Source organism: Apiospora phragmitis (genome assembly GCF_038363925.1).
Source record: "Apiospora phragmitis strain CBS 135458 chromosome Unknown utg000002l:1.0-5516284.0:1.0-5523493.0, whole genome shotgun sequence".
Classification (NCBI taxonomy): domain Eukaryota; kingdom Fungi; phylum Ascomycota; class Sordariomycetes; order Amphisphaeriales; family Apiosporaceae; genus Apiospora; species Apiospora phragmitis.
Window position 1 is genome coordinate 4399616 of NW_027117400.1, and position 26854 is coordinate 4426469.

The window sequence follows — 26854 nt, forward strand, 5'->3', positions numbered from 1 at the left end:
ATGATCACGAAATTTATCTTTTTAGTACCTAGTGTTGATCCAACGTCGACATTGAATCAAGGCTAAGGCGTGACGATCCCCTGCGGCTGGTCTCGCCTGTGATAGTTGCTAGTGGACCAGGCCATGTCTTGGGATCTAAAGCTGGCCATTTGAGGCACGTACGCTCAACCAACTACTTACCCAAGCTGTGCCGCAGTCGAGATTGGATGAAGTTCCACGTCCTTATGGCACAGCCAAGGTCGGCTCATTGGACCGTGAAATCTGGGTGAACAAACGTGCGTTTCTTGTTCAATATTCCCACAGTTTCCCTTCGGCTTGATGCATCCTCCTGCTGCCTATTGGTAGGGGGCTTGCGTGAGGCACACCAAGTTCTGTTGCCGACTCTTCCTGATGGAAAACACTACCATCGCTGCGCCGTAATTAGTACGAAGTCGGTCTGTATAAGATAAGACGGAGCTGCTGCCTCGGCGAGTCCACTAAGAAGAACATTCCGTTTCGAAACCTTACCCGTTTTCCATCACCTGAATACTTCATCATCTATCTCCGTGCTAAGTAGCAGTCCCCTACTTCCGCCACAATGCAGTTCTCTCAGCTCGTCCCTCTCGTCGGGGGTCTTCTTCTCTCGCAGGGCAGCTTCGTCGCCGCCGAGGCCGGTTTCGCCGGCTCCTGCATTCAGAACAGCGTAAGCTACAGTTCCCCCATATACATAGATACTTGAGGGAAAACCGAGCAATGGCTAATTGGATGCCATGCATATCTTGGCTCGGAACATACAGTTCAGGCTCAACACACACGGCGACTTCGAGGCCATCTGCAGCACCAGGGACCCGGCCTACCACGAGCGCTCCAATATCAACCTGAACCTATGCATCGTGCATAGAGATGCCGACATCCTCCCGGGCGATAAGTACGTTTATTGCTGGTGGTGGTGCTGTGACTGGCGAGAGTTTTTCCTCTCTTCTTCTTCTATCGACCCTCGCCGGTTACCCCCTTCTCCCCCTCCATATGAATCAACTTTACTGTGCTAACACCCTATTCTCCTCATCGTCATAGTGGTAACTTTATGGCCAGTTGCCGTCTCGTGGGACTCCGGGGGAGATCCATAGAGGCTGTTTGCCCCGATGCTATGGGCGTAAATGTCACCACGGAGTTGGACCTAAGTAAGTTGGGCTTTTGTTCTCTTCTCTCTCTCCCCTCTTGAAACCCAAGTGCACTGATAACGCCTTCCTGCCTACCTGTCTAGCTGTTTGCTTGCTCTTCCTCTTATCCATTATTACTTAGTCATTCAGCTAACGTGCCCGCTTTGCCCCTAACTTTAGACACGGTGCTCTTCAACTCGGATGGCATTCTTGCTTGCTTCGGGCACTACGGCCAGTCCCTTGGCCACGCTTAGGGAGAGAGAAAGGTTACACACACTCGGAGACCGTGTTATAGAGACATGGGCGGGGGTAATATCTTTAGTCATGCATCTTATTAGGTTATAATGGCGGCACTAGCTTGTCTGGGTCTACTTTATTCGGCAATATCTGCAATATAAACCATCTCACCCGGGCCTTCCAGACTAGTAACGGGCCATCGGTACCTAGTATATATATTTCAGTAGATACCAACCAACATATCGACCAGATACTTGATGGCAAGTGGTAATAATTTCTCGTAACCAAGATTGTATGATATGCTTGCCCCCATTATCACTCCGTAGAATCTCCATTCACAACCTGCCTCGTGGAAACTTCCCATAGAAGTACGCGTGACGAAGGGAAACAAGGACCGTAGCTTGCACTGATGTGTTCAAGTTGGCTGCAATCAATCTTGTTCCAACGGAGCGGGCCAGGAAGAAGCAGAAATTGGAACGCAATAGAGCCTCAACGAATGTCTGATGGAACAAGCAAACGACACTGACAAATAAAAGAGAGAGAGGACTATGTGCTGCTTTGCTGACAAGATAGGAGGTCTCAACGATAAATAGAGATGTACTCTAGGGGTTGCGTATTGTGCTTATATATGTATTATATATTTCGTGTTTATATTAAAGTTGCTCGTATAGCCATTACTACGATTACATTTCCCAAGAGAAAGTTAACAAAACTTCCCCTATTGCCGAGGTTCATATGTGCACTTAATACCTCCCAAGTTTATACCAAAAATAAATCGTTCGGACAACCGTTGCGCTAAGATTAGACATTGCTCGTAACCATCAGTCCGAACGTAATCTCGTGACGCCTGTCTACCTCATTCTATGATAATTACTACATCGTATCAGATATCCGCATGACATGTCATCGAAACCCCTTATTTCTCGTCCCTCGTAACCTATTTTGGTGACCTGTCCTCATGAAGTTCGTTTCCCACCTCCCTTTTTGTTTCTATCATTAATATTTGTTCATACCTATACATGTCCCAGGGGGCGATTGCCGACGGAGCTCATAGTAGTTATTATCGTCCTCCCCCCCCCCCCAACGTGGCCACCCGGCACCACGAGCCCCCCTTTCGCCGGGCCGTCGTGGTCACGCTCATCGCGGCGATGACCGGTGCCGCTGCTATCTCCTTCGCCTTCGCCGCCACCGATGGACTCGGCCACGAGATGCTTCCGCGACGTCGCCGTGCTGAGCCGGATCGCGATCGTAGAGGTCCACGGCTGCTTCTTATCCACTCCTCCTCCAGCAGTCGCAGAAGATAGGTCAGCATCGCTGATGCCACCGCCGGGATGGTGCTGGATACCACCGCCCGTCTTGTTCCGATACCGTTCCTCGCTATCGTTGCTGGTGTTGCCGCTGCGGATGCCGATGGGGTCGACGTCGGAATCGTTGCCCTTCGCGCGCGCCAGCAGCCGCTTGGGCGAGAAGAGCGGTTTCAGCGCCGGCACGCTCGCGCAGATGATGCCGGTGTTGATCTCGATCATGGACCAGATGTTGATCTAGGGGCAGGATCCTCTGTTAGTGGGAGAGGGAACGAAAAAGGAAGCCACACACAGCTTGATTGATATATAGATTGAAAATGGGAAAGAAAGAAAAAAACTCACGAGACTCCCGTCCTGAAAGGGGTCCTCGGCCAGCGTGTACGTGTAAATCGAGTAGAGGCGGACGCAGGACATGGCCGTGGCGAAGATGCCGGCGCCGAAGACGCCATACAGGACATGGCGGTGGCGGTGGCGGTGGCGGTGGCGGTGGCGGATCTGCAGCGAGCGCAGCGTGCACAGGGGCATGCCGAGGATCCAGAAGTCCATGACGATGTTGAAGGACGACGTGAAGTAGAAGAAGGCCGTCGTGTGGATGCACGAACGGCTCCGCTCCGCGGGCGTCAGGGTCAGGTCCCACTGCCGCGACAGGGGCCGGCATTGGCCGAAGGTCACGGAGAGGCACACGACGAAGAAGAGGCACAGGAGCGCGTGGGTGGCGTAGCAGGCCACACGGAAGGACCGGATCAAGGCTGTTTGTTGGGCGTGAGGTCAGACGACGGAGTGAGCTTCGCATTGGAGACTTGGTATTGCTTACCGATGTTGTAGTACATGGCCACGATAGAACACTTGGTCGCCACGATGATCACGTAGTACATGACCTCGATGGCGTATGTGAGCTTGAGAAGCGTCTCCATCTGCGCGATCGTGAGGGTAAGGATCGAGCGGCCCAGGCCGCCGTCTCGTGTGAGGACAACGCAGATCAGGTAGCCGATGGTGAAGAGCTAGCATTTCCATGAGTAAGCGGATGTGTCCCGGGCACCTGTGCTAGTAATGAAACGTACCGTCGAAATGAAGATCAGGATATCGTCGAGTCCGATTTTCCTGATTGCTATGGTTCGGACGATGGCTCGAAGAATGACGAGAAAGGCTAGGAGACCGGCCTTCGGTCAGGCATCTCATTCGTCAGGATGACGTGAGAGGGCAGAAAAGAAGCAAGACTTACTCGATATACCCATGAAGACAGATGAGATAAGTGACCAAGGCATTTGCCTGGTCAACCTTGTCTGGCAGCTTCGACAGATCCATCGCGTCGTCTCCACGAAGCCATCCTGACGGGAAGGATCCTGATCGCAGTGTTCGCGGCACTGCTGGGAACGAGATCACCCAACCACCAAGCTCTATGCAGTCGACATCGTCCGCTGGCTTACAACGAGAGCTAGCATGTTTCTGAAGGTAAACAGTGTAAAGCCGTTAGAGGAGACCCCGGGAGGAGGGCGGCTGTCCATTATATCGGCCGGCTTTGGTCTTGATGGACGAGAGACGACGATGCTCACGGACATGCAGGCAAGATCGTTGGTGAATACAGGAATCTAATGAACGCTGCATCGATCTGGAACCAGGACTCACCCTTCCCCGGGAGGGACGTTCGGGATTTGCTGATGGAGGGCGTTGGTCGAGGGATGGACCCTGTAGAATCGCGATTAGACGTTGCATTGCGGATCTCATAGATGGACCCTATCCATATGCAAAGACAATCTCCTCGGCCAGACTCCGCTATCCTCGGGGCTTTATAGAGGAGCAAACCCCGGCAACCACATTTTCGCAGGAGACAGGCATAAGTAAGGATAACGGAAGAAGCAATGAACTAAACTCAAGACAGCTTTCACTTCGTCGACTATAATTAGTTGTGGAATCGATTCGGCTTTAAGGAACTGGAACGGCGAGACGAAGAACGTTGGTGTGGCTGAGGTAGGTAGGAGGTAGGAGGTAGGAGGTAGGCATAGGGACTCTATCGTCCATCCGCCGAGCGGTATCTTACTGCAACCTGTGAATTGGCTTCGCTAAACCCTATTCGTATGCTCGAGGCCCAGCGAAGTGGTAGTGCCAAGTTCAAACACACCACCAACATGTTGTTGAGAAACGACGGTGGCTTGACTCGACCGTTACAGAAAGTTCTTCCAAGTTACTACTGAGTGTCCCGGCGTTCGTAGGTCAAACTGCGTCTAAAACTCTTCTCCGGCGCTTGTGCTGCTGGTGTATGAATGGTCACGAACTCGGACTTACAGCATTTACTGGGCCCTGTGCGGTGGGACCCCTATTAGTCCACGGTGTCTGTGTGGCTGACCCTCGTCGTCGGCCTGTCTTGTCGCGAAACGCATTCCTACAATGGCAGAAAGTGTACCTACTTGAAACACTAGGGTTAAAAGGAGAACTTGTCCCGGCTTCTACAGCACTGCCCGTCTTATTGGTTCTCGCTGTTCGAGGCCCGTTCCGCAGTTTGCCGGAAACTGGGCCAGGGATTCTGATTGGTCGGCTACCGACTGGTAACTTCAAGGATATGATTGACATGCGTCAAAAAATGATCTTCAGCAGTTCACGCGCCGTGATGGAGAATGCCTCATCGTCACGAAAACGTCGAAGAGGATCACTCGAAAAGCTTGAAAGACGAGAGTCAGGTTCCTTCCATACGAGTTTCCGTCATTGCAGGACGTCAGAGGTAACGTCCCGGCGACTGATGAAGAGAACTGTCGGCGTAGGTTTTTTCCAATCATTACCACGTTGCAATGATACATAAATCCGCCAACCAGGCCAGGCTTAGCCAATGCGTATGCTCCTGTTCAGGGATCCTGCCTGTATACTAGTGGCTCTGTCTGTCGTCTGACCCACCCCGGAACATGATCCGCGATTTTCGCTGAGCAGCGCGACAAGAAATACTCCTTTCGTTCGCGTGTGATGGACCGAGTGACTGCCGGATTACCTGCCCCTGAATGTAGTATTGAGTTCCTTGGATAGAGAATTCAGAAAGGAGTTATGGAGTTTTTAGATGCTAGCAGCTGGGCAATTAAAACCCATATCAAATTGGCCTATATATGATGTATATATGCCAGCCAGCCCCCTTATGTGAAACGGGTTTTGCTCGATCTTGGATCTCCAGATCCAGATTACCGATGGTAAGTTGGCAAGACCACCCAGTGGCTTCTGTTGACTGGAGTTGGATACTACGTACGCTTTGTTCTCATGCTTACACACGTTCTCCTCCCCGTTTTCCTAGACTGACCGCTGACCGCAGTCTGAGCCCGCCTTGGACCGCTCGGGAAAGTAAAAGGGGTCCCCTGGTCCACATCCGATGGGTTGACTGCTCGGCCTTACTCTGTATCTAATCAATCTCCCTGTACAGGCGCACCACTCAGCTCTCCTTAGTTGGTGGATCAAGGTTTTGACCTCTTCGATCCTGTTCACATAACTGAAAAACAGCAAAACCTTGTCTCTCTCATCTTTGCTCCAACCAGTGGTATTTCTCCGTATTTTTGAGTTTACCAAAGTCCATGCGCGAGTCGAGCCGTCCAATGCCAGCTAGCCGAACCCTCCCTGATCAAGCAGGTAACTGGACACGCCATAGTCCCGGTCAAAACACACACAAGCAGCCTCGGCTGCGAGTTTCGGCAGACACGCCTTAGTCTTGGTTCAGCGGGAAGCTCAACGTTGCGTGGAACATGACCACAGGCCCCACTATCCCAGCTGCCGGTGTGTTTCGGCACGAGGTACCGTAAGTGGATGGGAAGAGTTAGGTATATAGACAAACATGTTTTTGGATCAATCTACCTATTGAAGCTGGATCTCATGGCGAGTGTCGAGTAATGTACTTTCAAGCTGATACAAGGGACATAAAGTAAGGATTCCTACAACAAAAGAATCAGCCAAACTTCAGCTGATAGTTAAGACGGCTATTATCCACCTTACTCAAGTACTCATACCGAAATCAACCTGGCAATGTCCTCACGATAACTAAACACCCCATCATGATGAATTTCCATCTTTATGAGTTCTCGATTCCCATCAGTCTGAAACTCCCTAGGTCAAGTATATACCCTTCATGTGCTCACGCTAATATCGAAGTAGATACCGAAAATGGGTTTAGAGTTCAAGTATAGCCGAGACTATAAACAGACTAAACCTTATTAATAACATATACTCGGTTGCGGTTTGTTCATTGTGCATCTTTACCCAGACTATATTTTTGCCTTTGTTCGTTTTCTTCCTGAGTCATGGCAGTATGCCCTGGATGGAAAACATTGTACCTGTACTCTGCCAATATTTGCCACCAGCATGGCAGCAGCTCCTATCGCCGCAATAACGTTATGATAGAACAAGCAAGCCAAGTTTAATGCTTCACCCAAAGATCCACAAGAGTCTAGTTGGCATTCTCCCTCCTTGTTGCGGGATCCTGTCTCGCAACCTCCTCGCCCGTAGCTGTATTTCGGTGCCTGAAAATTGGAACCTCACAACATACCCATCGTTTTCTCCCGGCAATCTAGCTGCTTCATGTTAACACATAAGCCGCTTCCTGAGGCCATCATAGGCTTGTAAACGAACCTTTGTCTATCTGTACACTATCTCACAAGAATTCGTGAAGCGCCCAGGGCTCCACCTGGGTGGTGTTCCTCTCGTGACGGTTCAAGGTATACGTGAAGATACAGCCGAGCGCCAGAATAGCCACCACCCTGGCCTCGATACTGGCTATCTGTTTCGGGTCATCGATGTTGGTGGCGGAGAACACTTCCAGATGGATCTTCTGCAGGCGCTTGAGGCGACCCTGAGCTCGGGCAAACTGCAAGTCCAGAGGAAACGTGAGCATGAAGGTCTCGAAATGGGTGTCGCAGCCCTGAAGGAACAGGAGCTTGAGCCTTCGGAGATTGGGAGGAAGCAGGTCCGGGACCCGTACCTCTCCAGCGGTCGCGCCTGGCCTGACGAGCTGCTGGTACTCAATTCCGAGATCCTCAAGGCGGTGGAGTTGAGAGAGACACCAAAGGCTTACACCTAACCATCGAAAGTCATGCAGTATCCCTGTTATTCTCAGTTGCACTAGCGTTGCCGCGCGTTGAAGTAAAGCTTGATTCAAATCCCTCTGCGTGCCTGTTGGGACACGGTAGCGAGGTGACCCGGTTACGCAGTCAACCCCGAGGGTCCTCAAAGCGCGTGCCTGCTCCACGAGATGGGCTATATCCCCCAAAGGAGCAATAATGGCCACATGGACCTCTTCGAGCCTATCGACCCATTTGCAGTTATGTAAGTTATCCGTACCTCTAGCCCACCTTGTCTTCCACTGGTCTAACCGCCGCAGACTAGGAAGGTGGGCGAGGAAATCTTGACAGACCTGGACGCCTGTCCATGATTCTGTCAAAGTGGAACGATCCGGCTGCAAAAGAACCGTTGACAAGAGTGGCAGGACAGGGCTCTGGTCACCACTACCTTGACTTAGGAAGTATTGCAGCAGGTCGGAGAAAGGTCGTATTGGTGAGTCCGCATGCGAGCTGCCTTGTAGCAATAGGGTCTGCAGTTTGGGAGTGAAACATAGTAGAATGGCCAAGAGTTTCTGGGGTGCTTGCGAGTCATCGTTGAACAGCTGGACAGCATCCACTACCCCAGCGTCAACATGCCTGGCATAGGGCCAGGTCGGCGGTGCCAGCACCTGGTCCGAAGGCTCGAGAAGCGCGGCTTGGACAAAAGGTCGTTTTACTGCGGGCGGCGAATCTTCAACAACATCGCGCATCGCCCGCCACTCCTGAAGCACGCCGTCACGATGTTGTTTGTTCCCTTCGAGCTCGATCGGCCACAGATTGAGAGCACAAGCCAAGTGCCGAATGTGCCGCCGCAGCGACGGCGAGGCAACTAGAGAGCGTAGCAACTGCACAAGACTCTCAGGACCTTTTGTTCGATCCTTAGGATTGGCATAGAGAATGATAGTTTCGTAGAGCCAAGGCTGGGCTGCCGCGGCAAGCTTGCTGCTGGTCCGACAGAGGTTGCGAAGACAAGCCCGTCTTGCCAAGAAAGTTGAGTCGGGGGCGTAGTCTCCTACTCTCATAGGCTGCAGTTGGAGAGCGGATGCAATGTTACTCCAAACCTCAAGCGGGAGCTCCGGCATGTTGTGGACAGAGCAGGATGCTTGTAGTATGATGAAGACGATGATGGTGAGGATGAAGATGATCGGAGGAGTGGCCCTAACTAGTTGTTACCTGATCTCTTTTCCACACTATTGAAGGTGATGGATGGTAAGCTACTGGTCGCACTGACCTGTATTCCGTTGTTGAATGATGCCGATTACCTACACATAATGAGGGGCATTCGCCAGGCACCCATCCGGCCACAGGATGACTCATCATTATTTGCTACGTACCATCGATTCCAATGGTAAGGGATGATAGGGATGTCGCCGACAGCCCGCCGGCCCGCTGCCATGCAGATTCAACAAAACATCTGCCGTGCGAAAAGGTTCTTTACTACGTGGATGTCTTATAGTATCGAATCACTCAATCTGCTTCGTTGTCATCTTTGACTTTTACCGAGTTGAAGAATTTCGAGTGTCGAACCGCTGGTGAACTCAACCAGGTCATTTGGTATCGGATCTTCCATTAAATGGCAGGTCAGCCAGCCAGCATAATGAACAGACACGCAATGAGCAGAGTAATAATAGTCGTGTTACAAGCCAAAGAGCAATGCACTTGCTTTACACGCACGATCGTTTCCCAAGCTTAAGAAGGGGTGTTGGTACGCCATATGAATCTTCGAGATTCCTTACAAACCGGGGATAATAAAATCTGGTATTTTGTTTCTCGGGTGTCAAGATAAAAAGGCAAATCGGGAGGTATTTGAGTTGTACACAATGGTACGAAGGCTTCCTTACGGGAGAGTTGCTTGTATTCCGTTTGGTACGTGGTCAGCTGTTCTCCTGAAGTACAGTGTTTTAAACGTTGCTCGACTTTCCCAGGTTTGCGTGGTCATCTTTCTTTTCTTCGCCAGAGCCTCAAGAGTCTCAAGATGATATATAAAGGTTGCTGGTTATATGTGATCTAGCGATATGGGAGGCAAAAATTTGCAGATTGCAATATCCATGAACAAGGTTATACAAAAGATATATCTCATACAATCACACATGATACCTAGAGCTATATATTTCATGACCGGTTGTAAACTTCCAGATACCTTGGTCTGAGAGACATATTTCTGGGACCGGAAACAAACGACTAAATTCTTGCCCCTTGGCCATCTTTATATGCCCAAACCAAGCCAGAAGAGTTTCCATATAATTTCGAGGATGGTATATGGAATGAGCTGATAAATAAGCCTATGCGCAAAAATAATACGGTAGGACCTGATGACTTGGGCTACACACACTCCGAGAAGCAAGAGATGACGATCTAAGAGCAACCTCTACAAGCCGAGGTGATGGACGGCCTGTGCGTTAGTTCGTAAGTAGATAGATGGAGAGGCGCCAGTCACAGGAAGACAGTTATGTGATTACGAAAGAGAGAAAAAAGGCCATGCGTGGTGCCACCAATATTCCCGCATGAAGATTCGATACAGAGTAATACGTTCCCCTGTTCTAGTCCCCTATGGAAGGTCTCTCTGAGTTCCAGAATAGTCCTCCTTGTGAGATCTTAGTCCACAGGGTTTATAGACGAGGCTGTTCCCACGTTGCAGGTTACATTTGAGATGAGCGGCAGCGTAGTTGCGATTGTTTGACCGTCATAGTGAATGAAAAAGGAAGAGGAAGAGACTTGCTTCGTGACACGTGGGCTTCAGCCAGTATATTTGTGGCGGCCTACTTGAATACATTTACCAATTCGCAGTCAGACCAACTTTAATTGGAGAAGTAACTGAACAAAATTGCATTTACATAACTCCCGTCATTGAGCCACAAAAGTTCGCAGGAAGAGTCTTCGGGACTGCGTGTTATCGATCGGGCATAAGGACCGTCATCAACATCCGCTCCAGGGGCTTCTCAAAGTCATCTTGGACTTGAACTCCTGGAGAATATCTCAGAGCGGAATCAATCGAAGCGTCCACCGATATAATTGACTCGCCACGCCGCCCGGTGATGCCAAGCATGGCAGACATCATACCATTTCCACGAAGGCCGACCCCGCTCGTGGAAGGCCGTCAGAACTGGACGTGTTGGCTCTCGTTTTATCGACATTCCGTTAAATCTCTATCCCAGCAGTCATGGTCCAAGAAAAAAAATCGTGATCCATTGCGTTTGAGCATTCATCGCAATTACATACAGTATCTTTGGGTTCTATTTCATTACAAGAATATTTCGTGATGCAAACGGACATATATTGCCGCCGTGCCTTCGTATGTTCATTCCGGGGTATCATTTCATCCCAGCTAGGCTCTTTGCCGGTCTCCTACAATGCCATCCATACAGTCCTCTGTGAGTTGTGGGCTTGGTGGAGGTTAAGAATCGTAGTAATTACAGAAAAGCAAATCCGACTCCTTGCAACGCCAAGCAAAAATGAGTAGTCGTACAGCGGAGAGGGTTCGACAGCAACTGCTATGCGCCGCACAGACTCTCGGAAGGGAGGGCACTCATCAATTATCGAAATCCTCGTCTTGGCCGTTCCAGTCAGGGTCTTCCGCCTCCTCCTCCGACTCTGGGCCGCCACGGAAGTCGGTCATGGCAAACTGCTCCTCGACGCCTCTCGAATTGTCGAGTTGAATCTCGACAACATCGCACAAACGTTGCACAGGCGAATTCTTGGATGGATCAGTGTAGACTTCTGCGGAAAGCTCGTCATCGCTCTCGCCATCTGCATCATAGCTCTCGTTGCCAAGTCGTCGGGCTTCTTTTCTGACCTGCCCTCTTCGACTAACCTCTCGGCCGCTTGTATTTGATGCCTCGTCTTGTGTCACATCGGGACTGGAGATAATCTCAGCTATGCGAACACTCCGTCGCATGGGCGTCGAGCAAGCTTTGAGGCTTTTGCGGCGTCCAGGCTCCAGTACCGCCTGCTGTTCCAGTTGGTGGGCCAAGCGAGAAGCATCTGCCACCGAAGTGGGTACAACCAGAGGCCGCTTGAAGATAGCTTGCAATCGTGGGGTCCAGTAATTTCGCAGTTTCGTCCGCACGTTGAGATTGCATTTTAGCTTGATATCGATTGCCAATTTGCGAAGATGAGGTAGACGCTGAGCGCTGGTCTCCAAGCTCTTGCAAAAACTGTGCGCGGCCCGATAAGCCTCGTTGAACTGAAGATGCTGCATATCGATGCACCGTAGCTTGGTAGGCCAGGTCGGGATCTGGTCGGGCTCGAGGAAAACATCCCAAAAAGGCTGATCATCGTTGTAGAACTCATGGTGGCGAAAGTATTTTGTGTTCACATGAATCTCTTCCAGATCCGGACAAGCTGAGCCCAGTATGGGCAGGAATTGTAGACTGAGAGACTGGCAATGGTTGAGGACGATACTCTTGAGGGAATGGCCGCGATCCCGCAAGAAATCGGCCATATGCTCGGCCTCAACATCCCAACAGTTGATGAGCTCAAAATGCTTCAGGGTTCTCGGCAATTGCTCCAGTAGAGCTCCGTTCGCCACGGTCGAAGCTTGCAAGACTAACTGTTCCAGTTTGGGCAATAGTGAGATGGTAGAGGCGAATTCCTGGATGACAGGATTGTCCATAGCAGCAATGGCAATCGGATCCTTAATCTTGCTGGTGACTGACGGGACTTGGAAATTGATGAAGGTGATCTTGCGCAGGGACTGAAAGCTTGGAGCAGAATGTATTGAGCGGATCTCGTCCATGGACCATGCAGGAGGTATAAGACGAGAGCTCCAGCTCCAACTCTCCAGAGGCAGGTATGTCAGGCCCTCATCCCTTAAATCGGGATTACCCATGGGGGCATCGACTCTAAACCGTTGAACAGCTCCGGCGAATATTTCCAACGAACCGATTGGTCTAGTTGACGCCAAGGTTTGGCATCTAGGGCTGTATACAAGTCGATGTGCTTGAGACGGGGCAGATACTGAAGTAGCTCCTTAAGATTGAGGTATGTGCCCATGGTCTTCCTGCTTAGCGTTTGTTCGACTTCAATACGCAATGCCTCAACCTTCGGTCGGTAGTTGAACATGGTTGAGTCTGGAGGTGTCATAAGTGTGTGCAGTAGTTGGTGTGTCGAGAGGGGTGTCAGAGGCGGTGTTTGATACAGAGCGGTCAGCGCAGGCTCGGCCAAGATCTTTGACGACCGGGCAGATGCTAGGAGCGTGCGCGAAGCTTCGGATTTAATATCTTCGCGGGCTGATAGATCGCGCAGAGGCGAGGCGATTTCGTCGAAGATGCTGCGCCAAACCAGGTACGGGAGTGCTGCCCAATTGCCAGCTAAGCTGCACATATTCTGTGATCGAATGGCCACAGTCCTGATTGACCTATGATTTGTGGGTGTTTCTTCTTGACAGGACTGCTTCGCTTGCGTGATCGTTGAGGTGTTCTGGGCGAGCCAGCACTGCGAAGGGTGCGTTTTGAGCGGCGAACATCTTGACTGCTGCTGGCGGCGACTCTTTTGCGCTTTCGACTGCTGGCCTCGATACTGAGCGTCTGATCTGCAGCCGAACCGGCGTCAGAGGCGGCACCATCTGAGTCATCATCAGAAGACTCATGGTAGTTGCAAGCGCTGGCACGAGTCTTGCGTGCAGGTATCTTCTGTTTCGCGGTGCGGGCGGGTAACCGGCGGGTGGGAGTTCGTGGACGTCGGTAGTCGGAGTCGGCGCCGAAATCCTCGTCCGAGCTACTCGCCATATTGGATCGCAGCGATGTTGCGTGGCAGGGAGCGCAACAGGTGTGAGGTGTGGTGAGGTGAGGTGAGCGTGGTGGAGAGGCTTGAAGCAGAACCCGCGCAGATTCACGGTTTGGGCCAGAGAGGTACCCAGGGCAGTGGCCAAGTCGAACGCGGTTCTCTTTGTGGTTCGAGTTGCAGACTCGGACACTGGAGTATTCTTGAGCGGATAGCCTACGGCATCATGACCATGCTATACAATAAGGGGCGAGAGGTGTCGGCGATTGCAAAAGATGGCCTTTTCGCGAAATGGCCAAAGTAGGAAACAATCAAATGAATGCGATGACGACGGAAGGTGCAGTCAGTCAATTGATCATCGCTCCAATGTTAGCGCGAAATCGCCTTTTCGTTCGACAGAGTCCCACTTCCGCCCTCTACGAAAAGCGGTGGTGGAACAGTCCGTGCACTCCGTCAAAGGAGTCGGGGCCAATCAGAGCCGTCACCGTCTTCAAGTGGCCCCTGAAGTAAACAAAGTACCGATCAGAAGCTTCTGCCAAGAATACCGTCAACTTGTGCTGTAAGTCAGGATGCTGAAGGCGCCCCATCTGCTGCGGCATTCTGGCCCAGTAAAATCCGGCTATCACCGTCAAAACAGCTGACTGGACCATGGCCGGCCTGCATCGTTGCTCGCTCCCATGTTGCATGTGCCATGTTGCGCTCTGATGAATGTCGATGAACGTGTGGTGACTTGCGTTGGTTGTGGAATAAGTCATGGGCGGTCCGTCACCCTTGTCGATCCAACACTGCTCTTGTATCACAACACCAGGCTCCCCATATGTTGCCTATCCCATGCCAGTCATCATCAACATGGCTCTCTGAACACAAAAATTCTCAGGGCATGTAGCCAAGGGGCTCGCCATCGTCTTTCCAATTCGCAGAGTCGCTGCGTATTGAGAACTAGAACTTTGCCGGTTGGCCTGGAAAAGAGTGCCTTACAGTGACTGGCGTTTGTCTTTGGCAGGCAAAGACGACGAGGTCGACCACATGTTGCCCAAAACTTCGTTTGCAACGAAGCCGGTCTGGACTTTCTCTCGCTTGTAGAACCGAGACAGAATGGTGCAAGCACAGAACCCAGAAAGCTAGCGAGCCAAGAATATAGCTTTCAAAATCCCCAGGCTCAAGGGAGGAGGCTGGTAGCCTGGACTCTTCGCATGTTAGCAGGCTCTCTCGGAAGGGCCATAAGAGGGGTCCAACTTACATTTCAGCCTTCTCTAAGTAGATAGAACTCTAGAGCCGACATGGAATAAGGGGTACAGTATGGTCGGAAGTTCTCTGAGTCCATCATCGGCGCGGGAAAAATCGAGAAAGAAGATTCTAGGAGTGAGACTTGAGAAATATAGATTACATGCAAGTCTGTAGTGGGGTCCGGCTTTTGTAAGGAATGGCTTGGGAGCAAAGATCCTGTTTTTGCCTTAGGCGAAGAGAATAATCGGTGTTGGCTGCTCACTCACATAATCCAAATTCTTCTATCGTCCCTTGTCCTGCTCACGCGCCCAACCGAACAGGTATCCTCACCTGGGCCTGGAATATTTTCGAGAATAGCTACGTCTCGAATAGAGTTCCCGGCTCGATACAACAGCAACGACTTAACTAATTCGAATGTCGCTAGAGCCTCGAATAGCAGCAGCCAGTAGATGACTAGAGTCACATTGAATTGCTTGCTTGGCATCACTAGTTCCATTTGATTGGCATCCACCTTCAATCGGCACGGTTCCTTGGCCGACTCTTTACTTGACGCGCCCGGCGCTTCCCTTCCTCCTTCTAAAGTCACTTTTTTTTTATCTCCCCAAGTCTCACGGAGCACCTGTCTCTATTCTCTCCCGGCATAGTCGGCGTTCGGCACGTGACGCGATCTTCCGTTCCTGAGGAAGAAGAAAAAAGGCCAGTGCGACTGGAGTTTTTTGTGGACAACAGGCGACAAGGACACACAGCAGCCAGACCCGAAACCCCCCTGTCCATGGGTGTGCGGCGAGCTGGGTCTGATTTTGGCACGGTACGCGTCTCTTTCACTTCTCTTTCCCTTTCGCAACCGTGAACTGCATCCCATTGCATACATTACATCAAATACCCATACCCATCCATCCCGACACTACACGCTCACGCACACGAGACACAGCCACGACCATTGTGTGCGTGTGTGTGTGTGTGTGCGTTGTGTATGCCCCCTTTCTCCTTCTCTCTTTTTTTCTATACTCCTGCATTGCATTGTTTACATACTCCAGGGTTGTGACAGTCTCCCTCCGTGCTGTGCTGTGCTTCAAGTTAAGCTTAATTGTTGTTGATGTGTAGTAGCAGTAGTAGACTGGGCATTGAGTTGGTTCTCGGTTGATCGATTCGATGAATGGTCCTCTACTACTTCCACGCCTCTAAACTCAGATTTGCTGTGGCCGGCCTCCGGGGCTGTCTTTTCTCACTGTCCTGCTAAACCTAGTCGCATTCTCGACTCATCTCATCCATCACATCCCGTCTCAATCCCAATCCCTCACATCCAACTTGATCCATCACTCCATCAAGTTACTCACTCGATCAGTCTTATCCTGCCTTTTCCCTTCCCCCCTCCATTCTTTCTTTTGATTGCCCACTGCACAGAAGACAACAATCGCCTTCCCAAACGATTGTTACTCGCCTCCATCCGTCATCTTGTTTAAACTTCGGCGTAACATACATGATGATGTTTATCCACTAAGAGGCCTATCTTTGCTTGTGTGTGTGGAAAAGGCTCATTCTTGGCCGTTCCCGCTGACTTACATCGTGCTTTGCATAGACCACGGCAGCCGCTACTCGAGGGGGCTACTTGCACTGATGTCTCCGCCCAGAGATGGCAACAACCACACCGTACAAACGCGATTCGCCATTTCTCCATCGTATTTGGAAATCAACTATAGATTTTGTCTCATCCTCCACCAATGGGAAGAAGCCGGCGACCGGTGACCAGAGTCCCAGGCCAGCCAAGAGACGTCGCGTTACCGACGACAGCCTCGGGATGAATGGTTTTGCGTCCGTCCCGGCTCTATTTCAGCAACCCCCGCCAGCCGAAACTCAGAGGGTTCTTCGTATCGAGGTCCTCAGGATATGGCGCAACGACGGGCCCAAGCCGGCCACCAACGGCATGGTCAACGGGGGTCCCCCGTGAAGAAGGATACCCCCAGCATCCGCGCGCGCTGCAAGATCACCATCTTCAAGTGGCTGGCCGGCGTGGAAATGCGCCCCCTCTACTGCGACAGTCAGAACGTGCACCATCAAGGAGTTTTGTGGCGTCAGTGGTGTCTGTGAGGCTGTTCGGATTCACCTGCCACAGCCCTTCGAGATCGCCGCAGAAAAGCTCTATGTCGAGCGCAACGACAATCAGGGGTTTGATCTGGACGACTGTTATTTCATCCTCGCAGAGCTGGAGTCATTTGGGGACCCCAATTGGCCCCCGAGATATTTGCTTACTGGCCAAAAGAATACGCACGCGTCTACAAGTTCTCCGCGGAAATGGTCGCTTCAGTCGCAAATTAAGTATGCATACAGCAAAGGCCGCGTGGCGTCGCAAGTTCGGCTCAGGAGGGGTTCTGGAGACACGGCTAGGATACTGGAGCCGTTCTGGATGGATATGGATCTCCGTTGGACCTCTTCCAGTATCATGGGGCAGCTTCAGACTGCGGAGAGCGCCAGTCCGCCCGATATTAAGGCCGCGAGCTTGAATGGTGCTTTGGAACCTCTCACCAATGGTCATGTGAATGGCAGGGCTGAGCTTCTGGTGAACGGTCAATTGGGCGACGAGGCCGACGGCTTGGTGGACGATGAGGAACTGGAGGGCGAGGCGACTACTCCAAGCAGGCCTTTGCGCAATCGCGGAAAGCCACAGACGTACAACTTGAAGAAGCTGAGCGACCAAGCCCGGGGTAAGGAGCCCAAGGAGCGGAAGAAGCGGAAGTTTATGGAGCTGAGTGCGGACGCTGTTCTGGTGACGTGGCACTTACCCAGCGGCCAGCGATGTACGCTGGATAGCTGGAGTTGCATCCACTGTTTTGCTACACATCTGTCGATTGACCAGCTGAAGTTGCACATGCATGTTCATCGCGAGTTCAAATATGCTTTTGATCATAGTGCTCGAACTGGCTGGCGCATCGCTATTACAAACCATGGTCAGCAGACGCCCAAGTCTATCAGGTCGTACGACCGCTTCGAGCCGATCAGTTCAGACGAAGCGGACAGCGACGCGGATGAAGACGAATCGCCCCAGAAGGCTAGGAGCCGTTCACGGCCCAAGTCGATTTCGGTAAGTGGCCTTGAACGGCATGAGCCAACATCTTGATTTCGAAGTGTGCGCTGACGAAAATGTAGCAACTACCTAAACAGACGAAACCACGGGAAACCAAGCAGTCTATCCCTCAGACCACCCAAGACCTCTATGATCGCTTGAGCAAGTGCAGACTCGAGCCCGGTTCATGGGTAGATGAGCCGCAGATCGACAATTCGTGGCTTTTGCAGAAGCATCGTGATATAATTAAGGATTACAGTGATGTGCACCCAGATGAGAAGGAATACGCGGCAGTCTGGGATGCGTTTGCGTCAAAGGAGAAAGCGACAATGGCCCCGCACTTACAGGATGTATATCTTGATTTTCTGCGCGAGAAGGCGATGTGGATAGCATCGACGCAAAACCGCATGCACGAGGCGATGAAACACCTGGCCTACTTGAAGGCCAGGGATGCCCTCTCCGGAAGAGACGGTCGTCAAGGCACTCGCGATAGCAAGAGAAGCCAGGTTGACGACTCGGTACGAATCGACGGAGCCGAAGTCACCGGCGACTTCACCCAAGATCAAGTCACGGTCGGGTTGCAGTGTTTGCGGATTGTCCATCTCAGGACCGAGCACACTGATCTGCAGTAATTTGGTGGGTACCAGCATGAGAAACAACACTATGGATCTGAAGTAGACTAACAAGCCGTGTTTACAGGACTGCGACCGACCGATGTACCATCATGATTGCATCCGAGACGATGCCAAGATCCCCGTAGAAAGGGGCCTCCATTGGCGCTGCAATGAGTGTTATGATAAAGAGAAGGAGACGAAGGAGGTGGCGGCGACAGAGGCTCCCGCACCGGCAGCGACAGATAGTTCTGCGACTGCTGCAGCTGCAGCTACTGCTACTGCTACTGCTACTGCTACTGCTACTGCCACTACTGCTGCTGGTATCGCAGCTACGATGACAACTATGACCACGCCTCCGTAGATGGGGGGCGTGTATTTGCGTGTGTTCAGGAAAGCACACAGAGTTAACAAATCTCATAATAGTGTGTGTGCTTGAATGAAAAGCACCTGCAAATATTTCGTCGAAGCATACCTTTGTTAGGAATATAGGCAGTGAAATCAAATGCATTGAATTTTGGTTTGAATGCGGGGTCGTCGCTATTTTGACCGTCAGAATGCTGGTGTGTAGGGGTTGTCAGTCAATGCAACCTACTCGACAAAGAAATCGCGAGAGACCAGGATCGGCAGTAAAAGCTCAAGCCCGTGATTATGTAATACTACGAGCATGAAAAAGTACAACCAGGGGTAGACGGTGAAGCTTGGAGGTGGCTGTTGTGACTTTAAGTGCGTGTAAGTGATCACAGGTGGTGCTGTGTAAGATTTTCTCTCTTTGCCAGGGACCGAGAGCAGAAGGATTCGATTAATTAGGCGGTCTGCAAATATGTAACAAAAAAAGAGAAAAATACCAAAGACATTGAAGCACGATCTTGAAACCAGTCTTTTTTTTGTCAGGTGCGGCGGGTTCCGGCAATGAACCCCCATGATGTGAGGATTAGTCATCTCGGAGAATGGGGCACATCGTTCATCGCAAGGTGCTGTTCCGGGGTGGTGTTGATGTGCTTGACGCGAAAGATCCCGTCGTGGGTGTGCGTGTGCGTGGCAGGGAAAGAGGTAAGAAATTGGGTGAAAGTGACAGAAACACGGGTGAATGGGGGCATGCCTTGCTAATTAGTTGCAAGTATATTCGCCTTGGCAGGGCGGGAGCAGGAAGAATAAGTAGCCAGGTTCTTTTCATATAGCAAGGGCAGGGTGTTGTGGGAAGTGTTGCATTCCATACCAATGTCTATGATGATCACCAGGCGGCCTAACCAGTTGGTCAAAGCAGATTGCAGCAAGGGTTAAATCTACCATACGGGAATCATGCAACATGCGATGGACGACTCCGGCAGAAAGCCGGGATTGAAGTAACGGCATCGGGAAAGAGTGGCGGCTCTGCCGTTTCGCCATCCTCCGAGGCCGGCAGATGATATCAGAGCACCATGGGCAGAACCCCGGAGATATCGATACCTATCTAACGATAACTGCGAATTTCCCGTGGGAGTTGAATGAGTGAGTCGTGAGAGCCAAGGTCGAAAGGATATCAGAGGCGATGCCTTCCTTAGACTCTTTCCTACAGGCAACTGCTTGTAATATCTCCTTGTTTGTTGCTTGTCTCTCGCAATATTATGACTGATATGTTGTTTTGCAGATTGACTCAACGTAAAACATACAACTCCGTGGCCCTGGGACAGTACCCTTGGATACGCTATTAGTCTTTACCTGTGTCATAAGATCGCCCATATTCAGTAAGTCACATAGAACTTTTATCTGTCGGTTTAGAAAGCAATCATGCGACAGTATCCGGGACCTGCGTTTGGCTGCTTTGAGATTCGCTTCGATACAGAATTCATGTGCCCAGCAGAGATATAATTTACGCAACGACCAAATTACTCCCAGGTGAGCATTGATCTATGGGACTAACACTTTGAATATTGAAACGGGTGCTTCTCTCCTCCAGGCTTGCTGCGTAACACTCTCATTTACGTAACTCGCTGCTCGCATTTTGTCTACCCTTCGTTTGTCCTACTTGGACGGTTTCTAATAATACATTAGAGCAGGGAAGAATCCAAGGTAAATGTGCAGGCCAAGGCAATATGAGGCGGGTCGTACCACACCTGGGCAGAGATGATGTACAAAGAAGAGATCTTCGGCTGTCGAGCGGGCAGAGAAGACAACACTTGGAGAGTCTGATACTTTCTCCGTTCAGCTGAGCTGTTGTGCATATCAAGGTATGAGCACGTGGCAAGAACTAACTCTATGCTTGCAACATGACTCAGTGCCACGGGATGTATTTACGTGTACAGCCTATTTGTGCTTTCCCAAAGGTCGATTCAATACTATAGTGTTATGAGTCTGCTTATGTGGGCTAGGACACAATAGACTGAAAATTATCGATTCTCAGAGGTTGCTTATATAACTTGAATAAGCATGGTTGACCTTTAGGCCAACTTTATGTATTCTGGCACTTATTACATTGGAAGCCGAGACTCGCCTACTTTTAGTAATACGATGATTGTTGACGTACCTGCAGCTAGTTCCACACCACCGACACCGTGGGAACATCAACGTGGATATTAAAGCAAAAGTGAAAGCCAGTACATAAGAGACTCAAGTGCCGGTTTTAGGTATGCTAGATAAAGTTATATCTAGATAACTTGGGCTCAGCACATACGTTTTCCTCATCAAGCTTTCCCACCTATGGCAGCCTGGTGGCAATTCCCCCAATAGAAGTTTACTGAAGACAACATGAGGGAGCCATGGTTGAGTTAGATCATAGTCAGGTGATGAGATGTGAGAAAATAGAAACTACCTGGCAGTGTATGTATGTACATATATTGACAGTATTTACTGTAAATCCAACATGAAACAACTAAGCATTGAGAAACCCCCTACGCTGTAACGCCCACCCTCTATCATCTGACAATAGGCTGGGAAGATGCGGCCCATTCTCATGTTGAGCTCCCTTGGCTTGATTGCATAGTGGTGACTTATCAGTTGCTTGAACCTCAAGTCGAGTCAGTACAGAAATAGCTCCAAGGACATTGCGCAGCTACCATAGCCACAATGAAATCTAAAGGCTTGAAAAGTGTCTAGGAAGAGATGTTGAACTGAAGCAAGCTGAACCTTACGTCGGGCTTTTGGGCAGAGCCACTAATGTACTGCCTTCGTGATAGCTGCTCAAACCTGCCCAGCACCTGTTGCCATGCTCCTCGTCTTGAACTACGGGACTCGCTATCGTGTTCTTCTCGGGGTGTTCCATTCTGTTTAGTAGTCTAAGACTAGTGAGGCAACTAAAGACTGTTTAGAATCACCGCGCGAGTGATATGGGTGGCAAATACTGGCCTAATAGTAAGGGCCAGCTCAAAAATCCCAAACCGCAGCCAGTTGTTCGCATGTGATGTGCGTTACTGTAGCTTTTTCACATAGACCCTGGAGAATGCGATACGATTTCGCTGACCCAAAGCAGGAGAGAAAGCATATTAAGTGACTTCAACACCTCCTATGGAAAACAATATTCACTGAAAGCAATCAACGGTTGAGACTGTGTGCCTCTGTCCGTTCCAAGTGGTGAAGAGCATTGGGCAAGTATGTTAATAGAATGGAAAGCTACCCAAGCTATAACGTTTCCAAACATTGCATTTGAGGAAGAAACGAATGTAATTTACCTAAACCTCCAATGAAACTGGCTGTCAGATTACTCCTGTTGTCTTCGTGCCGAATTCAATGTTTCAAATACTGGTGTACTAAGCGCGCAGAGGTGGATGAATATATTCTATCACAGCCGTCATACCCACAGGGGTGCCTGGATTGACGTGGCTCCGGGTTGTATTCAGGGGCATCGGGGTGCTTTGCTGATCGATGCTTCATCAAGTCTTTTTCTCTGACATAGCCTTTGTCCCCGACTCTGTCACAGTCCTCGACGTTGCAAGGGAACGGGGTCTGCTTGTGAATATCCTTCAGGTGTTTGGTGAAAGATGACTGGTTTGCGAACGGCTTTTGTGTCAGTTGTTCTGTCCATGAGAGAGTTTGGAAGGAGGCGCCACGGAAGAACTCGCATCCGCGATATGGGCATGTCGGAAGTTGGAGGATTCTGATAGTCTCTAGTGCTTGGACAGGCTTGTCTGGCTTTCTCGTCGTCAAAACTGTGCCATCCTCGGAGATGCTGGAGCAGATGGTCCCGGCGTCGAAATCCGTACTTGCCACTGTGAAACTTGCAGAATTTGCAAGGGAACTTGAGGGCATCCTGCGCGTAACCATCTATATGGCGTTGCAATACGTCCACCCTGGAGAATGTAGTACCACATGTACACAGAAAAGGACTGTGCTGGCTGTCATTGGCATGAGACTGTTGCTGATTGCGGGATTCGAAGGTTTGACCACACTCGGCACAAGTGAGCTTTCCGTTGGGTTCAATCTGGGAATGGCCAGCGACGTGGGTACGGGCTTCGTGGGCTTCCAAATGTGACTCGAAGAAGAAAGAGGCTCCACACACCCTGGTGTCTTGCATACATAAGCGGCAAGTTTATCCTCCTTTGCATGCCACGTCAAGAGCCAACTGTTATCGGCAGAATAGTTGCATTCGCTGCACCGATGCGCTGTTGGGCGAGGGGACACAGCCTGCAAGGTGTTTTTGACTGCTTCCTGCCCCTGCATTCGGCCGCCGAAAGATTGGCTGGCTTCCATTGGGCCGCTGTTGTTCCCATTGACACCCTTTTTCTTAGCAACATGTAAAAAAAAATCTCACTGATCGGCGGTGGCGTCGTAGCCTGCATCGACCTGCATCAAGGCAGACTCGTCACACGTCTGCTGCTGGCCAACGGAATGGGCGGTGGTGCCAGGAGTGCTGTAGGCTCCGAAACCTGGTGCAAGCCCAATGGCGGGCAAAGATGGTTGGTAGTTGAAGGAGAGGGCATCCCAAGATCGGTCCCAGTGACAAATGGATTGATGCTGTTGAACAGGGCAGTGCCACCATTGATACCAAAGGCTTGAGTGTTGTTGAAGCCGAACCCCCCGTACTGGGTGCCAGGAGCGGCAAATTGGTCGAAGCCAGACTGGAACCCATGGGCAGCAGGATGGGGGCTCAGGCCGAAAGGCGCCATATTGGCAATGGCACCAGCTCCGTACAAGTCGAGGCCATCAATATGAGTGCTGGTGACTTGGCTGGGGCCAGCGTGAGTCCCTTGGGCGCCAGCGTAGTACCAGGCAGGAAGTTTCCCATCACCCACAAGGTGTTCGTCGGTTGCATTGACTTGGTCCGCGTCAGGCTGGGTCACCTGGGTGACAGGGTGGGCGTTGATGCCATCTAGGGCGTCAAAGTCGTAGTTGTACATGCCGTAAGACATGGTCCGTTGGAGCAGAAGAGGTAGTTGCTGTTAAGGGGATGAAAGTGGATAAAAAGCAGGGGGTGATGTGATTGGTTGAAGTGAAGGGTTGGGGGATCGTTTGGCAGTGTTGAAGGCCGTGGAGGTCATGGGAGAAAGCTAGGGGGGCATCAACTATTTCATATTTCCTATGTCTGAGCCGCATCAAAACGGCAGCGTAGCTAGGTGTGAGATTTGCGGAAGCATTGTACATTGATTGGCTATCCGGAGCGCTTTCGCTGACGCCCTATTTGTATGGCTTGGCGCTCAAGCTGCAGGAGCAACGCCCTATTTCTATGCAAACCCCTGTCTACTTTCAACACACAGCACCATCCGAGCCTGACCGCTTGATTGTCCGAAAACCAGCACGCACACACACACCGTTTCCGCCTGTTGTACAAGCCATAATACTGTACAATGAATATCTGTAAGCGCTACTTAATATCAGATGTATACCTGCTTACACAGACCCACCACCTCAGCGGTTAGCGCCCCGGATCCGCGCCTCATGCGAGTCCGTCGCCTCCGGCACGACCTCGAACCCCATGCCCTTGCGCTTCTTCCGCGCCTTCCCGTCGCCGTACCGCTCGTCGAACTTGCGGATCGCGTTCATCGTCGACATGTCCTCGCTGATGCTGGCGCTGATCTCGGCCAGCCCCTTGTCGAAGTGCCGTCGGCCCAGCACGCGCTTCTCCGCCCACGCATAGGGTTCGACCCCCGTGTGCCGGTCCGACGCCTCGAGCTCCTCCTTGACCGCCGCCATGGCCGCCGCGACGCACACATTCTTCAGGTCCGACCCGGAGTACAGCGGTGTCTTCTTGGCCAGCTCCTCGATCGACACGTTGTCGGCGAGCATCTCGTCTTTGAGGTGGATCCGCAGGATCGCGGCCCGGTCGTTCTCCAGAGGTAGGTCCACGAGCAGCTTCCGCGGTAAGCGTCTCAGCACGGCATCGTCCAGGTCGAACGGCCGGTTGGTGGCCACCATGATGAAGGCCTTCATGGTGTCCATGCCGTCCCATTCGCGGAGGAACTGGTTCATGACCTCTCTTTGGTGACCGCCGTTGCGTGGTCCTCGGGCTCCAAGAAGGGCATCGGCCTCATCAATGAAGATGATCATGGGCTCCTTCTTCTTGGCTAGCGAAAAGAGCGCACGCACGTTCTTCTCGCCCTCACCAACAAACATATTGTGGATGCTGGCGCCACTGACTTCGATCATGTTTGCACCACTTTCCTTGGCGACAGCCTTGGCGAGAAGTGTCTTGCCTGTGCCCGGAGGGCCATAGAGTAGACATCCGGGGATTCGATCGGTCGCCAACACACCGTAGGAGAAGGCTTCAGGCCTTTGCAGAGACAATTGGGTAAGCATGCGGACCGACTCGATGGTTTCCTTGGGCGCATGGATATCCTTGAATGTTGTCCTGATGTCCTTGGCGTCCACAAGCCCTGACAATAGCCGCTGTTCATGGTTTTCCTGGCGTGGATCACCGGGAATTCGCGAGGCCGCAAAAAACGGGTCTTGTGAAGAAGAGCGACCTTCGCGACCTTCGCGGTCTGAATGGCGTTTGGTCTTGAGAACTCCCGCCTCCCCCTCATCTATACTTTGAACGAGGCGGAGAGCTTCTTCCAGAGTAGTTTGGTCGAAGGCCGTCAGGTGCTGCTTTCGAGAACCAATCATGGATTTGCATATCCGATAAACCTCTGAAAATGGTAGCACCGCATCGCAAAAAGATGCGCGGAGATCTGCATTTTGTATCAGTTGCATGTTGAACCGAATCTCCGGCATCTCGTCGTTGTAGCTCGGCTTCAAGAGCGAGTGTAGCGTAGCCTTAATGTTGTTCGTGTTTTCTTCGAGGAAGTCGTTCTGCTCGTATGGCAGGACGCCCAGCTCCTCGGCATTTGATGCGTGAAGTGTTATGACATGGTCCACTGCACTGCTGTACCGGAGCATATCTCAGGTAGCGCTTTGGCACATTCGAACTAGAGCAGCTCCCAACCAAGACCACTTTCCGGCCTTCAGCCCAGAGGGCATCGACGGCCTTGCGAAGCTTACGGGGCATGGGGCGGGAGGCAAGGCCCAGAGCGTTAAAGTCGTGGACATGGACGATGAGAGGCTTCCGCTCGGCCGCATCAGACTCAGCGGCGCTGATCAGCTGCTCCACTGCGGTGGTGATCTTCAGGTCTTCCCACATGGCGTCCGACTTATCTCGGTTCGGGCCACCGAGAAGTCCTTCTAGCAGTGTTTGGGATTCCTTGGTGTTTTGCTTGGATTGGTTAAGGTTGTCGAAGATCAAGAAGCCCATGGAGGATAGGCTCTCGGGGTCCCCCTCGTCGTTGTCGTGTTTTGGTGACCGTAGCCTTCCGCCACATGATGCTGCGTTGTAGCCGAGTAGCGAGCATGGACCCGCTGCCCGTGAAATGTCCTGCCCCAAGTATGGGCCCAGAATGTGTCCCAGGTCTTGGGCCGTGAGGTGCAGCACATCCGCATCGACTTCGTTGGCGATGTCGTTGATGACGTGCCGCGGCCATGACGAGCCACGGTAATAGGGGAAATCCAAGATGCTGATGGGGCGTCTGACTTCGGTCGATTTAACAGACTTGGGGCATTCCACCAGAAGATCCGAGCGAACGGACGAAACGATCTCCTGAAGTCCCTGATGATGCAGTCCGCCAAGCTTCAAGTACGGCCCATAGTATATATTCGAGGTCAGAAGGTTGCGCATCGCCGTGCTCTTAAGGGACGACTTGGCACTCCCTGGGGTGTGGCATAGCACCTCTATCAGCGCTCCAGCCTTATATATCTCCGCTTCGGACAGTTTCGCGGAGTGATCAGTGGCGGAGAACTCGGTCTCAAAGGACGGCGCACCCTCTGTGTCCCCTTTCGAAATCTCTGTAGACTCGGGGCCTATTGGTGTTTTAGGCCCGATGACTTCCTTTACGGTTCCGAGCGTAAACAAGCAAATGCGGTACGCTGACGCAAGGGACTCGTAATGCGCAAGGTTAACTTCGTTGCTGGTCTGAGCATCTTGTTGTCCATCTGGCGACGCTGACGGGGTTTCTTGTTCTGACGACGCCTGCGTATCCTGCCCCGACCCTGGCATCACGTCCATATCGTTCTTAAGAGCTATCATAAACTCCTCCAGATCGGATACAGG

At 51.5% G+C, this 26854-nt stretch overlaps 8 protein-coding genes across 8 annotated transcripts; 2 read left to right on the forward strand and 6 right to left on the reverse strand.

Moving 5' to 3' along the window:
- Nucleotides 1-577: 577 nt before the first annotated feature.
- Nucleotides 578-1393, forward strand: PG994_002137 (uncharacterized protein; the record flags this gene model as incomplete). The annotated part of the gene is made up of 4 exons (XM_066853546.1): nt 578-682; nt 777-907; nt 1054-1160; nt 1320-1393. 4 exons carry the CDS (start codon nt 578-580, stop codon nt 1391-1393), a joined length of 417 nt encoding a protein of 138 aa, XP_066721687.1.
- Nucleotides 1394-2476: 1083 nt separating this feature from the next.
- On the reverse strand, nt 2477-4393 carry PG994_002138 (uncharacterized protein; the record flags this gene model as incomplete). Its single annotated transcript, XM_066853547.1, has 6 exons — nt 2477-2917; nt 3023-3429; nt 3495-3681; nt 3742-3781; nt 3903-4126; nt 4307-4393. Coding segments are annotated over 6 exons (1386 nt in total), but the record flags the coding sequence as incomplete, so codon positions are not given.
- Nucleotides 4394-7295: 2902 nt separating this feature from the next.
- Nucleotides 7296-8822, reverse strand: PG994_002139 (uncharacterized protein; the record flags this gene model as incomplete). The annotated part of the gene is made up of 1 exon (XM_066853548.1): nt 7296-8822. The coding sequence occupies one exon, from the start codon at nt 8820-8822 to the stop codon at nt 7296-7298; it is 1527 nt and encodes a 508-aa protein (XP_066721689.1).
- A 2447-nt stretch (nt 8823-11269) lies between these two features.
- PG994_002140 (uncharacterized protein) lies at nt 11270-13466 on the reverse strand (the record flags this gene model as incomplete). Its single annotated transcript, XM_066853549.1, has 3 exons — nt 11270-12517; nt 12622-13034; nt 13097-13466. The coding sequence occupies 3 exons, from the start codon at nt 13464-13466 to the stop codon at nt 11270-11272; spliced, it is 2031 nt and encodes a 676-aa protein (XP_066721690.1).
- A 2855-nt stretch (nt 13467-16321) lies between these two features.
- PG994_002141 (uncharacterized protein) lies at nt 16322-18724 on the forward strand (the record flags this gene model as incomplete). Its single annotated transcript, XM_066853550.1, has 4 exons — nt 16322-16632; nt 16732-17767; nt 17833-18321; nt 18449-18724. The coding sequence occupies 4 exons, from the start codon at nt 16322-16324 to the stop codon at nt 18722-18724; spliced, it is 2112 nt and encodes a 703-aa protein (XP_066721691.1).
- A 3338-nt stretch (nt 18725-22062) lies between these two features.
- On the reverse strand, nt 22063-22849 carry PG994_002142 (uncharacterized protein; the record flags this gene model as incomplete). Its single annotated transcript, XM_066853551.1, is given in 2 exon segments — nt 22063-22537; nt 22554-22849. 2 exon segments carry the CDS (start codon nt 22847-22849, stop codon nt 22063-22065), a joined length of 771 nt encoding a protein of 256 aa, XP_066721692.1.
- Nucleotides 22850-23123: 274 nt separating this feature from the next.
- PG994_002143 (uncharacterized protein) lies at nt 23124-23684 on the reverse strand (the record flags this gene model as incomplete). Its single annotated transcript, XM_066853552.1, has 1 exon — nt 23124-23684. One exon carries the CDS (start codon nt 23682-23684, stop codon nt 23124-23126), a length of 561 nt encoding a protein of 186 aa, XP_066721693.1.
- A 496-nt stretch (nt 23685-24180) lies between these two features.
- PG994_002144 (uncharacterized protein) lies at nt 24181-26809 on the reverse strand (the record flags this gene model as incomplete). The annotated part of the gene is made up of 2 exons (XM_066853553.1): nt 24181-25628; nt 25753-26809. 2 exons carry the CDS (start codon nt 26807-26809, stop codon nt 24181-24183), a joined length of 2505 nt encoding a protein of 834 aa, XP_066721694.1.
- Nucleotides 26810-26854: the final 45 nt, after the last annotated feature.